We start from the raw sequence: 15,576 nt of genomic DNA on the forward strand, positions 1-15,576 counted from the left end.
TTCTAAACTTTTAATTTCCTCCCTGATAAAATGAGAATATTACTGCCTGCCCACCTATTTCATAGGATTGTTGTAAGGTCACTTTTCTCTCTATGTTGGAAGTCTCTATACCATGTTCTTGTATGATAAGCAAACTTCTCAGTCTTTAAAAGTATCATATGAATGCCACTTATGGATAACTGCTATAGCTTAACCTATCTCTTTTTAGATTTTCCTTTCATCTTTCAGAGCAAATAGTTTCTTCTGCTGAGCTCTTATTTGTCTTGTCAAGAAACTTCTGATTCTTCTAGAACATTTCTTCCTTTTTACAGAGGAGAACCATGATTCCATTTTGGATGACTAGCTACATTGTCTATCTTGGTCTCTGGTCAAATTTTTTTTTTTAAATTTAATCCCCAAATTTTTTATTTATTTAATTTGTAGGATTTTCCATGGTTACATGATTCATGTTCTTTACTTTCCCCCTCCCAGAACTGATGAGCAGTTCCACTGGGTTTTACATGTATCATTGTTCAAAACCTATTTCTATACTATTATTTTCAATAGAGTGATCATTTAAAGTCAACATCTCTGGGGAAATGATTTTAAAAAATCTGACTTTTTAAAAGAATTAGATACAACATTTATTCAGGAAATTTCTATTGTGGAGTTTTAGTATGTGTGATGCCCTGTGGCAGATAACAAAGATATATAAAAGCTTGTGCCTGGTTTCAGGGAGCTTGGTAGGCTAGTAGGGGAAAAGAGGGAAAGAGAATGCTTTGAAAAGTAGTTACATATCAGAGATAAGTTCCTGTAATTAGAAGGAATTTCTTTTTCAGAAATTAAGATAAAATCAAATTGCCTCCTATCTCCAGGAATGTGGGGAGGGAAAAAAGAGAGGGAGACATTTTGGATTTTATAATTTCAGAAAATGTATATTGAAAATTGTTGTTTCATGTAATTGAGAAAATAAAAAAATATATTTAAAAAAAGAAATCAGGGTATATAACTGGAAGAGACCACCTTTGTCTCTTAATATTCTATGATTTTGGCATCAGTTATCATAAAAAAATACAGATTTATTTCTTGAGGTTTTCGTAAGAAATGAAATGAATAGCACTACAGGTAAAAAGTAGAACAATATAAGAAGGAAAATTGGGAAGAAGAGAAAAACAAGCTGTTTGGTTAGAATTATATAGCATGAAAGCTGAGGGACTTGTGAAATAATGTAATTAGAGAATCACTGGGTTGGGAGAGAATTCAGATGCCATCTACATCTAGTCCAACAGTACCTGAAAAAGAATCCCTACCATAATTCATCAGATAAGTCATCATTTAGCCTTTGTATCAAGACCTCCAATGAGGGGGAATCCACCACTCCATCACAACCTTTTATATTTTTGGAGAATGCTAATTATTAGGCATTTTCCCTAATACCAAGCTTAAATTTGACTCTTTGCAACTCCCATCCATTGATCCTACTTTGTTCTCTGAAGCCAAGTAGAACAGGTCTATTCCACCCACCCTTTGACAGCTCTTCAGACACTTATCCCTGTCATGCTCCTCCTAAGTCTTCTCCAGGCTAATTGCCAGTTTTTGAAGTTATTGAATTTTCCCATGACATGAACTTGAGACCATACACTATCTTGATTGGGCTCATGGATCTTCTTGGCTTGTTAGTGTCCTTCCCCAAGTGTGGTGCCCAGGATTGAATATGGTACTAGACCTGTGACCTGATCACAGAGAACAGGGGGATAATAATCATCTTCCTTGTACCAAAGACTGTGTGTTTCTTTAGTGAAGCTCAAGAGATTGTATTAGCTTTCTAGGCAGGCATGGTCATACCTTCCCTGTTTTGTACTTGTCAAGTACTTGTCACTCTGGACAGTGATTCTGAATCAGTGGTCACATTGGCCATTCTATTGTTACCAGAGGATATAGTTCAGTTGAGCCTGGTGACTTGAACTCAGAATGGTCAGGTAAGTGCTGTTACTGTCAACTTTATATTAGCTCTTTTTGTTTTCTCTCATCAAATTTAAAGATCCTTTCTATGTGGCAGGAAAGACAGAACAAGCAAAATAAGATTTGATCATCTCTTCCTTTCTCCATTGTGAGTTATTATTGTGTTGTTCCCCTCAATCAGTAGTCAGTGTTGTTTCTTTGACCATCTTCTTTTCTTCATAGTAGCTTTAAAAAAACCCTCATTTTTGTTATTCTTACTTTCCTGACCAACCTCAATAGCATTGCTGATACAATTTTTACTGGATTATGTCAAGCATTTTGTATGCATCCTGCTTTACTTGTCCTTTCACTTTTTCTTAGTGTCTTAAAAATCTTTTGGTTAGAGAATTCTTTTGTATATACTTGTGATGAGGTGTGATCTTTTTTTACCCTTTATGTATCTTTGATGTTCTTTCCCATCTTCTCTAGCAGATTACTCCCACTATCATCGCCACTCTTGCCAATTTTATTTTTTAAGTTAAAATTTATTTTTAAGGATTCAAATGCATTGACAAAGCATGAAAAACAAAACCCTGGATACAAACATGTCAAGTCAAATAAAACAAATTCCTACATTGACCATGTTATCTCTCTGAAAAAAAGACTTAGTCTTCATACTGAGCAAGTCTCTCTTCTGTGTCAGGAGGTGGGCAATATATTTTTCATCATCTCAGACCTCTGGAATTGTGGTTGGTGATTGTGTTGATAAGAGTTTCCAAGTCTTTCATAGTTGTTTGTCTTTATAATATTTTTCTTAATATATACATTGCTCTCCTGGTTCTTCTCAGCTCATTTTGTATCAGTTCATACAAGAATTCCTAGGTTTCTCTGAAATTGCCATTGTTTATATCTCTTTCTCTTCTTGGCTAAATTCCTTGAAGAAAGCCTGTGTGCTTCTATTTCTCTTCCCTTCTAAACTCTGCATTCTATTTTCCAAATTCATTCAACTGAAAGCATTTTCTCCATAGTTACTAATGATCTCTTAATGGCCAAATTTAATGGTTTCTTCTCAATCCTCATTCTTCTTAACCTCTCTGACAGTCATTCCTCTCCTCTTAGATACCTTCTCCTCTTAAGTTTTCATGACACTATTTTCTCCTGGTTCTCCTTCCTGTCTGACCATTTCTTCTCAGCTTGGCTCTTCCTCCAGGTCATGCTCACTAATCATGATGGTCTTTTCTAGCTCCATCTTCTTCCCTTTTCCTTCTTGACTGTCATTTGGCGATCTCATCAGTTCTTTTCTGGTCTCAGCCACTGCCAGTGCTTTCCTTCTAGTATTACCTCCCATTTGCTCATATGTAATTAGTTTGTGTATAGTTACAGGCATGTTTATTTTTATATATATATATTATGTGTTTATGTCCTCTGTTATAATGTGAGCTCCTTGATAAGTGGGGACTGTATTTTTGACTTTCTTTGTATCCCAAATAATCAGCATGTAGTAAACACTTAATAATGCTTATTATCTGACTCTTTCACATCTACTTACGCAAAATCTAGCATGCATGTCCAAGATTCCATTATTTCTACTCAAATCAACTGGTCAGCTAGTCAACAAATATTTATTTTTAAAAACCTTTACTTTTTTTGTCTTAGAATCAGTAGGGTATAAGTAAGAAGACAGAAGAGCAGCAAGGGCTAGGCAAGGGAGGCTAAGTGACTTGCCCAGGATTACATAGCTAGAAAATGTCTGAGATCAGATTTGAACTCAGGTCCTCTGACTTTAGGCCTGGCTTTCTATCCACTGAATCACCTAGCTACCTCAACAGATATCCCTTCCTCATTCTGACTTTTCCCAGTAGTTTTGACATATCAGGGGCCAGCATAAGAAATTAAATGAGAATTTTTGTGGAAACCACAGACAACATGTAGAAGTCCAGCAGATGACACAGAAAAAGTTTACAAACTCAGCAGTATATACTTAACCCCAAATTTATAATACAGTACTGTAAACAACCCCATAAAAGAAGAAAAAATTCATACTTCTCTGGTATGAAGTGAAGGCTAAAGAATTTTATGCATATTTTCCATTTGGCAGGGTCCCTGTGCAGGTTCTAATCCTGAGATGTGGAAGGGATAATTGTATTTAAAGTTTATTGTATGCAAGACACTATCTGAGGCATGGGTTACACAAAGACAAAGAAGGAAACAGACCTGGCTTTCAGGGAGTCTGTATTCTATCAAGACCAGTTCTTCTTTATTGGTAAATATCAGTATCAATTAAGAGATCCTTGACCAAGTCAGGGATGTGTTCACTTATTAAACATGAGTGTTCTCCAAGGCTTTATCCTGAGCTCTCTTTCCTCATATTTCAATTAGTTCTCATGGATTCAGTTATCTCTATGTAGATAGAGTTGGGCAGTGGCTAGAGCATTGGACTTATGCTCAAGAAGGCTTAGGTTCAAATTTGATCTCAAACACTCACTTGCTGTGTGACCCTGGGCAAATCACTTAACCATTATTTGCCTCAGTTTCTCTTTATGTAAAATGGGAGTGATAGTAATATTACGCACCTCTCTCCTAGGATTTATTGTGAGGACAAAATGAAATGATATTTGTAAAGCCCCATAAAGACCTTGCCCCTTGAACACCTCAAATTAGCAGATTTTTTAAAAAAGAAAAATACTCATTTTATTGGATAAAAATGGATAAAATGCACATAAAGTGTGAAAAGGCAGGTCACAAAACTTCTCTCTACTCCCTCTTTTCCCAGTCACAAGGGATTGAAACAAATGACAAACGGGCCCTTTCCATTCTTAAAGTGTGTGTCAGATGGAGAAGAGTGTGGCTAGGAATAAAAAAGTACAGTCAGTGTCATCCACACCTTAGTCTTGAAAATATCTTTGCCAAGAAGAAACAGGAGTCTGGGGACATGGGACATGCTAAGGGACTGGCCCCCAAGGACATTTGACCTCTTTGACCTGCCTGGGGGACTTGACCTTGTAGCCCAAAGTCAGAACTTCATCCCCTGCCCACCAATGACTCCCTCTGGCTTGGAGAGAAGGAGCCTAAGAGTGGGGTGGGGAAGTAGGTTCTGAGACCAGTAACAGACTTTAAACTCTTCCCCATTATGGTAGTAGAAGGCAAAGGCCCAGGAATAGAGAAAGTCACACAAGGAAAGCTCATTGTTCTTGTCACCTGCTCAATTCTGAGGTGAGAAGTAGCTCTCTGGGGAGCAAAGTCTCTTGAAATCTCTACATCACTTTCCTTTTTCATTTTCAACATGTCCAAAACTTAACTTCTCTTTCTTCTCTAAACCTTCACTTCTTCCTAACTTTTCTATCATTGTTTTTTCTCCTTACACTGTAAATTTATTTTTAATATTTCATTTAAAAAAATTGAGTCCCAAATTCTCATCCTCCCTTTCCCTCCCCCACTCTTTGAGAAGGCAAACAGTAGGACATCAGTTATGCATGTGAAGTCGTATGAAACATTTCCAAAGGAGTCATGCTGCAAAAAAAAAAAAATGAAGAAAAAGAAAGTAAACAGGTCTGTTTCAGTGTGCTCTCAGGGTTCATCAGTTCTGTTGGAGGAGGGGAGCATTTGTCATCATGACTCCTTTGTCTTGATCAGAGTAACCAAGTTTTTCACAGTTGGTCATCATTACAATATTGCTGTTATGAATGGTGTACACAGTGTTCTCTGATTCTTCTCATTTCCCTCTGTATCAGTTCATAGAAATCTTCCCAGGTTTTTCCAAAACCATCCCATCCAGCTCATCATTTTTTTTTAAATTTGAAAATTTTCATTTAATTAATTAATTTAGAGTATTTTTCCGTGGTTACATGATTCATGTTCTTTCCCTCCCCTCCCATAGCCAATGAGCAATTCCACTGGGTTTTACATGTGTCACTGATCAAGACCTATTTCCATATTATTAATATTTACATTAGGATGATTGCTTAGAGTCTACACCCCCAATCATATCCCCATTGACTCATGTGATCTAGGATGGGTCTTCTATGTTTCTACTCCCACAGTTCTTTCTCTGGATGTGAATAGCATTCTTTCTCATAAGTCCCTCAGAATTGTCCTGGATCATTGCATTTCTGCTAGTACAGAAGTCCCTTACATTTGATTTTACCACAGTGTATCTGGCTCTGTGTACAACGTTCTCCTGGTTCTGCTCCTTTCACTCTGCATCAATTCCTAGAGGTTTGTCCAGTTGACATGGAATTCCTCCAGCTTATTATTCCTTTGAGCACAATAGTATTCCATCAACAGATACCACAGTTTGTTCAGCCATTTCCCAATCGAAGGGCATCCCCTCATTTTCTAGTTTTTTGCCACCACAAAGAGTGCAGCTATAAATATTTTTGTACAAATCTTTTTCCTTATGATCTCCCCCATTCGTCATTTCTTATGGATAGTATACCATCACCATCATATCCCACAGCTTGTTCAGCCTTTTCCCAATTGATGGCCATCCCCTCAATTTTCAGTTCTTTGCTAACACAATAAAAAGAGCTGCTACAAATTTTTTGGAAGTATAAGTCCTTTTCCTTTTTCTTTGATCTCTGGGATATATGCCTGGAAATGATATTTGCTGACAGATAGGCATTGTAACCTTTTGGGCATAGTTCCAAATTGTTCTTCAGAATCATTGGACCAATTCACAACTTTACCAGGAATCCATGTGTACCTATTTTTCCATATCCCCTCCAGTATCTATTATTTTCCTTTTCTGTCAAGTTAGCCAATCTGATTAGACCTGAGGGTGGTACCTCAGAATTGATTTCAGTTTCTATTTCTCTAATCAGTAGTAGTTTAGAGCATTTTTATTTGGACTGTTGACTGCCTTGATTTCATCTTCTGTTTGTATCCTTTGACCATATCAATTGGTTTTAAAAAATATTATTTTTATTTATTTGTTTTTTGCCAATTGCATGTAATAACTAATTTCTACATAAGTTTTCCTATGTTATATGATTGAACTTATCTCCCCCCCTCCCTTCTTTCCCCCTCCTGGTGGGGGCAGGTGATCAGTCTGGGTTATACATATTTTTATGCAAAACATATTTTCATAGTGCTCATTTGTATAAATGAGTAATCCTATAAAACCAAAACCCCAAAACATAAACCCAGACAAACAATTGAAAAATAGTTTGCATTCATCAGCATTCTGACTCCAACAGTTCTTTCTCTAGAGGTGGATAGCATTCTTTGTCATAATGTCAGAATTGTCCTGGATCATTGTATTGTCAATAATAGCTAAGTCTGTCACAGTTGATCATTCCTATGAATTACTATGTACAATGTTTTCTTGGTTCTACTTAATTTCACTCTGCATCAGTTCATGTAGGTCTTTCCAGCTCTTTCTGAAATCATCTTTATAGCACAATAGTAATTGAATGGCTTTTGTTTTTATAAGCTTGACTTAGTTGTCTATATATTTGAGAAATAAGGCCTTTATTAAAGAAACTGGTTGTAAAATCTCTCCTCTCTCCACCCTTCTCCACTTCCTGGTTTTCTTTCTAATTCCTTCTAATTTTGGCTTTATTGGTTTTGTTTGTGCAAAACCTTTTAATTTCATGTAATCAGAATTATACATTTTACTTCCTGTGCTCCTCTATTTCTTGATTGATCGTCCCTTATAGATCTGATAGGTCAATTTTTCTTGATTTACTTATGATAACTTCCTTAATATTTAAATCATTTAGCCCTTTTGACCATATTTTTGTATTGGTGTGAGATGTTGATCCATGCCTAATTTGTGCCAAACTGCCTTCCAGTTTTCCCAAAAATTTTTGTCAGATGGTGAGCTTAAATCTTTGAGTTTATCAAACACTAGATGATGATGATGATGATGACGACGACGACAACGACTTACTACTGTGTGTTGCATACTTCATCTATTCCACTGATTTACCACTCTGTTTCTTAGCCTACACCGTTTTTGGATTACCTCTTTGTAATGCAGTTTGAAATCTGGTAAGGCTAGGCCACTGCTTCACATTTTTTTTTTTACCGATTTTCTTTTGATTCTTGACCTTGTGTTCTTTCAGATGAATTTTGTTATTCTTTTTTCCAGCTCTTTAAAACTTTGCTATTACTATTGATGGTAGGTGATACCATCTACTTTTCCCTCTTCTTTCAACTTCCATATCCAAATCTTCACAAAGTCTTGTCGATTCAACCTTTGTGGCATCTTGTTTGCTTCCTTCTCTTCGCTAACACTACCTTTCTTTGTACCTAAGCTAGTTCATCCCTCAAAGCTAGATTATATCCCAAGTTTCCTCCCTCTCCACCTTGCCGTCAAAGTGATTTTCCTAAAACTCATGTCAGACTTGATCACCTTCCTGTTCAATCAACACCAGTGGTTCCCTGTTATTCCCAGGATCTAATAGACAATCTTCTGTTTGGCTTTTAAAAGACTTTCATAATTCAGCCCTTTCCTACTTTTGGTCTTGGATCATCTTAAGAGTGCGCCTTTGTCTTCTAGAAGGCACATTATTGACCCTTTGCCTAACCAGAAAAAGGCAACTCTAATTGGTAGATACTTAATGAAGGGGTGGGCTAAGAGCTCCTAGTCCCTCTATACTACTTAGGGGTGAAGAAGAGATGATGGTTTCTTTACTGACTCCCTTTCATCTTTAGGTTAAAGCTCAAAATCCTAACCTCCTGATCTCCCCTGCTTTTTTTAAACCCTTATCTTCCACCTTAGAATCAATACTATGTATACTATCTAGGCCTGGCTCTCAATCCACTGAGCTACCTAACTACCCCCATCCCAAACCCTTTAAAAAAAAACAACACAAAACAAAACACCTTAAAACTTCTATCATTAAATCAACACTAAGTATCAGTTCCAAGGTGGAAGAATGATATGGGCTAGGCAGTTGGGAGATCTGAGGTTAGATTTGAACTCAGGACCCTTCCATCTTTAGTTTGGCTCTGTATTCACTGCTACCTGCTTGCCCTGTTAATGCTTTTCTTATTTAATATCATTTCCACTGACAAAATGATATTGATTTCTGAGGTTGGACTGTTTGATTAGTGGTGCCAAGGACTTTAGTGTCAAAAGCTTTCCTTTTTTTTTAAACCCTTACCTTCTGTCTTGGAGTCAATACTGTGTATTGGCTCCAAGGCAGAAGAGTGGTAAGGGTAGGCAATGGGGGTCAAGTGACTTGCCCAGGGTCACACAGCTGGGAAGTGTCTGAGGCCGGATTTGAACCTCGGGCCTCCAGTCTCTAGGCCTGGCTCTCAATCCACTGAGCTACCCAGCTGCCCCCCAAAAGCTTTCCTTTCTGAGCATTTAGTAGCTGTAGCTGCTATCACTAGAGTATTGTCAGGAAGGTTGGATGAAGCGGATTTGCCCTCTGGCTTCTGTTCTCCTCTTTTTTCCTTGACTTGTTTTGGACACATAGACATCTTTTTGCCAGAATGGGTCATGATGTGTTCTCAAGGATGACAACACTGAGAAGGCTTTGAAATCAAGGGCCATTTAAAACTTATGAAGGGTTTGATTTGGCACTTTTTCTTGGCTTTCAGTATGAACATTTGAAAACTGACCTGACATTATAATATGGTACTCTGCGCATATCTTTGAAAAAAGTACTTTCACACATCAGGACACCACCTAGCAAGACCTTAACCAATTTTTTTTCACTTTCTCTGTTTGCTATACGGTGAGATCTATATTTCTAATTCTAATTTTATTAATCCATCTTCCTTTTACCATTATATCTTCCTCAAATGGAGATAAGACTTCTCCAACTGTGAACTTCCTTTATAGAAAAAAAGATGAAAATTTAAGTGTTCCATGTGTGACTTCTTAAGTCTTCATTCATCTAGTCTGGGTAGAAATTCCGAAGTGTGAATTTCTTTTCTAGCAATGTTGCTCGAGTTTTCTAATCGCCTGTGGTTTAGAACACCTTTTTCAGAAGTTTCTTCACTCCTAATCATCAAGAAAAGAATGCTCTGTGAGGTACTTAGAGCAGAATGCATACTAGGCAGCTGTTTTATTGTACAGAACTTGGGCTTTGGCTTAAAGATGTACCACATTAGGAGGACGTCTCATGTTATTTAGCCAGGTTATTTGATGAACCAGTTTGCAAAATGCCTTTATAGTACTGAGCAAATCTTGTTTGGTTTTTCTATATGTAGCCCTTTTGCTTTCTTGTAATACATTAGCAATTCCTTAGAGGGTTTTTTTTTTTTGTTGTTTTGTTTTTAGAAAACTATCTTTACTGGATAATCATCCTGTTTAATGAGTAATTGGAGGAAAGATAGATTCAATTAAATATGTTCCATTATAAAATCTTGGTTCTGCTGCCTTAACAGTTTAACTTTCTGGCTTTAGAGATTGTACTTTTAATGCTATTTCTTTATCTCTTAATAGATTTACTAAGTTGATATAGTAGCTTAACACAATGATTTACTATTTGTAGAAAAGAAAGCGTTCTAAACTCATTTGGAATAGCAACCATCTTAATTTTTAAATATTTCCTGAGGTCCCTGAAATGTATGTTGGGGGAAGGGTAACATGTAAAACATCCTTATAAAGAAGTAAGCAATAAGGGATGACTTTATAAGCTTCCTTCAAATGGAAGAAGATACTTTTTTTTTTTTTTAAACCCTTACCTTCCATCTTAGAATCAATACTGGGTATTGGTTCTAAGGCAGAAGAGTGGTGAGGGCTAGGCAATAGGGGTTAGGTGACTTGCCCAGGGTCTCACAGCCAGAAAGTGTCTTGAGGCCAGATTTGAACCCAGGACCTCCCATCTCCAGGCCTGATTCTCAATCCACTGAGACACCTGGCTTCCCCTGATAATTTTTATTTATTGAAATAAATAAAGCCGTTTGTTTTTCTCATTGTCCCAGATCTTTCCAGATTTAAAAATTTACCTCTTTTTGTTTAAAAAGAAAAAAAATCTGCATGAATCACTCTTGAAAGAGTTCCTTCTCAGGTTTGACTGAATGAGGATAAATGAGCCCAAGAGCCTCTGTAGAGAGCCTATAATTCTTTAGGGGGTTCCATGGAGCTAGGAATGCTGCCTCTGCATTCTGCTCAGGCCTCTAATGGAGGTCCAGAACTCTGGGACTGACATTAAATGGTCAATGGGTGGACTGGCCAGTCCGCCGTCTTTCCTTTTCTGTCTATTTCTGCTTCTTTCCATAGGGCGGCACCTGTTCAGAAATTGCTCGTAAGTCAAGAGGAGGAGCAGCAGGGTGAAACTGAGACAGTTCTGGTGAGTTTCACTTTGCTGCTCCTCCTGATAGCTAGGGAAAGAATCGGGGCCTTCCTTTGGGAAGGCGCCCTGCGGTTTGTCTTTAGGATGAGAGGCTCCTGATATTCTCTAAAGAAGCTCATTGTTGGCATGTGTCCTTCTCACTCTAGTCTGCAGCTGCGCTTTGTGTCGGAGTTGGAAGTTTTGCTGATCCGGAGGACCTCCCTGGGCTGGCACACTTTTTGGAGCACAGTAAGAGATTTTGTTATAAGATGCCTAAGTCTAGTTTCTTAATGTCTAAAGTAAGGCAACTGACTCTCCTACATTATAAATTGCAGAGAAGCTGTTGATTTGCATTGGTAGAGAAAGTTCCTCTCCTAGGACTTCCCTAGGGTTTACTCCCATTAAAAAAAAAAAGAAAGAAAAAAAAGATTTTATAAATCCAAATTTACTACTGGTTTGGTAGAAAGTGCCAAGTAAGAAGTATCACATAATTAACTTGCAAAGACTGTCACGAAGACTTGGGTCCTGATAACAAGGAATTCATGGAAGACCACAGTGATTTGCCCTCTGTGCAAGTTATAAAAGATGAAAGGGGGACATTAGAGGTCATATAGTCCATCCTCATTTTAAAGGGGAGGAAACTGGCCCAGGGAAGTGAAATCAATTTGCCCTAGGGTACATAGTGAGTGAGTGGCAGAAGTTGTGTTAATGAAGCCTAGAGCCCAGCATTTTCCCCCTATACCAAATTGCCTTATATTTGGAGAATTGGTCTCTGCTTTTTGAGCCTTTCTAGCCTCTTCCCTATTTTGTTCCTTTTTAAAAAAATTAATTTTTTTGGTTACATTTTAGATTATTTTCCTTTTTTCCTGATCACCTTGGGAATCATATCTAATAGTGGTATTGCTGGGTTTATACAGTCTTCTAACTCTGGGCATAATTCCAGATTGTTCTCCAAAATGGTTGAATCATTTACAGTTCCACCAACAGTGTATTAGTGGCCCCACTTTTCAATATTTCCTCCCAACGTTTGTCATTTTCCCCTTCTATCATTTTAGCCAATCTGATCCGTGTAAGGTATCTTAGAATTATTTTAATTTTCATTTTTCTAATCATTGATTTTTAAAACATTTTTTCACATGATTATATATAAATAACTTAGAATTCTTCTTCCAAAAAAATGCCTATTCATATCTTTTGACCATTTATCAATTGGAGAATGGCTCATATTTCCTTGTTTCTTTCTACCTTAGCCCCTTTCCCTCCAACTGAGCTCATTTCAGTACCAGCACTTTCCCTTTGACCTTGATTTCTCACCTAACCCTTTTCATATTTTTCCTTTCTTCTTTCCTTTTTTCTATCCCTTTGTCTTCACACACTTGAAATCTGCCTTCCAACCTCATGTTCCTCTTTGAGCTCCTTCAAATTCTGGGTCATTGCCTTCAGAAAACCTTCTCTTACTTAGTTCTGATCACTCTATGTCCACTCCACAGTCTTTTATTAATATTTTACTGCTGTGTATTATCTTTCATATTTTAGCATTTTGGATTGTTTCCTACATTCTTATATGTGTATGTATCTTGTGTCTTTCAGTTTAACTAGAAGAAACTCACTAATGGCAGAAACATTAGTTTCATTCTTCTATATTTCTCCCCACCTCCTCTAACTATGAGCTAGATTTATCTGCATTTAGGATTGGAGCGAAAGCATTTCTCAGGCCTGCTTAAATTTTAATGGGTCTCACATGAAGCCTGAATGGCAGTCCATCCAGTATTGTCTAATAGTTAAATTTTAGTTGTTTACTTTCCTGAATTACTCATATCTTATGTCTTAGACTTAACACATCACTGAGGAACCTAATATTTATTCATATTATAAAAATGTGTAGCCTGGCATATTATAAATAGCATTTTAAGTCCAATAATGTTAGCTAGGAGTATTGTGGATGCTACAGGACAACAGCATATGGATCCCTTAGGAGAATTCTTTCATGGCCTATGCTTCTGGAATCCTTGATTTGTGGGTTTGGACAAAATCCATCCCTGTGTTCTTCCTATTTCTTTGATAGGTGGGATAGTGTAGTCTATAAATTTGGAAACTGCGTAGAGAGAATTGATTCTTCTACTTGTGTGGTTTGTCGTAGATCTTTTTTTTTTTTGTAGCTGAAAATTATCTTAATATGATCTCTTAACTTCCTATCTTAAGTTGCATCTTCTGAAACTAAAGTTTTGTTTCTTTCCCTAGTGGTTTTCATGGGCAGCCTGAAGTATCCAGATGAGAATGGATTTGATGCTTTCCTGAAGAAGCATGGAGGGAGTGACAATGCCTCAACAGACTGTGAACGTACAGTCTTCCAGTTTGATGTCCAGAGGAAGTACTTCAAGGAGGCCCTGGATAGGTAACTAATTCAAGCCAGCAGGAGGATCTGCTGCCTATGAGGGCAGCAGGCATGTGACGTATCAGTATGGCTAAGATGTGACCTTTGCTGTGTTTCTTCCTTTGATAACCCTAAGAGCTGGCATTCTATAAAAGTGTCCATTATCTTATTTGTTCCCTTAGGAGTTGTAAGATAACTGTATTTATGTAGAATTGTCTCAAGATCATTCACTAAATCCCTTAGGGACAGGAGGAGAGCAGAGTAACGAAAACAGACTCATTTGTTATCAATATGAATTATTTCACTGGAAAAGACTGTATTAAGATTCTTAAGCAAAAAGGAATGGGATGGCTTGCCTTGAGGGGTAATGGATTCTTTTCCTTAGAGGCCTTAAGACAGATGTGAGATGATTGCTCATATGATCTTAGTGGGAATTCTTGTGTGTGGACTAGGTGCTGCTGATGGCCCTTTCAAATCTCCAGTTCTGTGATTTTCTTAAGAAGGAATTTTTAATTTCTTTTGTTTGCACTTAGGAAAGTTTAGGATGTTTTTGTTTTGTGGAAGATGCAATGTATAGTATTGTATATAGTGTGCCGTATATAATATATACATATATACATATATACATATACAATAATAAAATACAGATAAATAATATAGCATATAGCGTGCTGATAAGTTTGACACAACTAACACATATAAAACAGAGCGTACCGTGAAGAAATGCTTCTCTTTCAATGTTCAAGTGAGCTATTTAGCCCCTTGTCTTGTCTCTAATTAGGTTAAACAACCTGGATGGTTATTAATCACCTATGGTTCCCTTGACTCTTTCTGCTGAAAAATCAGGAATGCTCAGATAATCTCTAAAGGCACTTTCCTGTTTTATTAGTATACAAAATATTTGTTTGAAAGAGAATTCAGCTCAGAGTTTGTTTTTCTTGGTATAATTGAATTGGTCCTATGCAATCCTTGTCACCTTCTTTTACCTACCAAGTCACTCTCTGCTTCGTTGGTTTGAAATAGTTGAATTCACTCATGGTACAGGCTTTTTTGTTCTTAAAATGCTTTCAAGTGGCCAGAAGACACATTGCTCCCACGGCCCTTGTGCTCCGCCTGCCCCATCTTCTCATTCTAGAGAGCGTTAGCAGAATGTATCAGAAGAATGGCACTGCTGGAGAGGACTTTGTTGAGACATGCCATCTGTACGTTACCTGATCCCTGAAATAGAAGGCTTACCTGATCCCTGAAATAAAAGGCTTACCTGATCCCTGAAATAAAAGGCTCAGGGGTGATCTTATCAATAGCATTACAAATACAACAGTGCTACAGATATTTCTACAGATCAGCCTGGGGCTCCTTAGGAAGAGAAAGAGGAGGAGGACTCTTTCATGGAATTATTTTGAATTCTCATTTTTTATTGCAATACCTTTACATTTTTTTTCCTTTTTTTATGAACTTGACAGACAGGAACAATTTTTATATATAAAGAAGAATAGAAAGAGGATTGTATATGAAATTCACTCTTACCTGCAACTTATTTTTTTTTTTTAACCCTTGTACTTCGGTGTATTGTCTCATAGGTGGAAGATTGGTAAGGGTGGGCAATGGGGGTTAAGTGACTTGCCCAGGGTCACACAGCTGGGAAGTGGCTGAGGCCGGGTTTGAACCTAGGACCTCCTGTCTCTAGGCCTGACTCTCACTCCCCTGAGCTACCCAGCTGCCCCCTGCAACTTATTTTAAAAAAAATTTATAAAATTTTGCTTAAGGGACAGTATGGCATGGTTGAGGATTTTCCTGTTTTAATGGTTGGACAAAGTCTAACTTTTTTTCTAGCATGCAGGCGCATGTTCATATACATCTTTAAAGTAATGTTGTGAAATAAAAAGTTGATGAGGATTGTTCAGAAGAAATATCTCACTACTTGGTTTACTATGTTCCTTGATTTTCTTATAATCTGAAAACTGCTTTTTTTCTGGAATTTATAAAGAAATTTAACTGCCTAGGGGTAAGGAGTTGTTGATCTTAGAGTAATGTTTTGAATACTTAAAA

At 37.3% G+C, this 15,576-nt stretch overlaps 1 protein-coding gene across 2 annotated transcripts in view; it reads left to right on the forward strand.

Moving 5' to 3' along the window:
* NRDC (nardilysin convertase) overlaps positions 1–15,576 on the forward strand; it is an 85,316-nt gene that overhangs the window by 15,718 nt on the left and 54,022 nt on the right. Inside the window, exons 3-9 of one of the 2 annotated variants that reach the window (XM_044676458.1) lie at positions 231–236; positions 3,951–3,977; positions 9,827–9,923; positions 10,010–10,013; positions 11,102–11,171; positions 11,321–11,402; positions 13,395–13,548. In XM_044676458.1, coding sequence (XP_044532393.1) covers positions 231–236; positions 3,951–3,977; positions 9,827–9,923; positions 10,010–10,013; positions 11,102–11,171; positions 11,321–11,402; positions 13,395–13,548 — 440 coding nt within the window. The remainder of the gene's footprint in view (positions 1–230; positions 237–3,950; positions 3,978–9,826; positions 9,924–10,009; positions 10,014–11,101; positions 11,172–11,320; positions 11,403–13,394; positions 13,549–15,576) is intronic. The other variant, XM_044676457.1, reaches the window with a different exon arrangement.

The sequence above is a fragment of the Gracilinanus agilis genome, chromosome 4, assembly GCF_016433145.1.
Source record: "Gracilinanus agilis isolate LMUSP501 chromosome 4, AgileGrace, whole genome shotgun sequence".
Taxonomy (NCBI): domain Eukaryota; kingdom Metazoa; phylum Chordata; class Mammalia; order Didelphimorphia; family Didelphidae; genus Gracilinanus; species Gracilinanus agilis.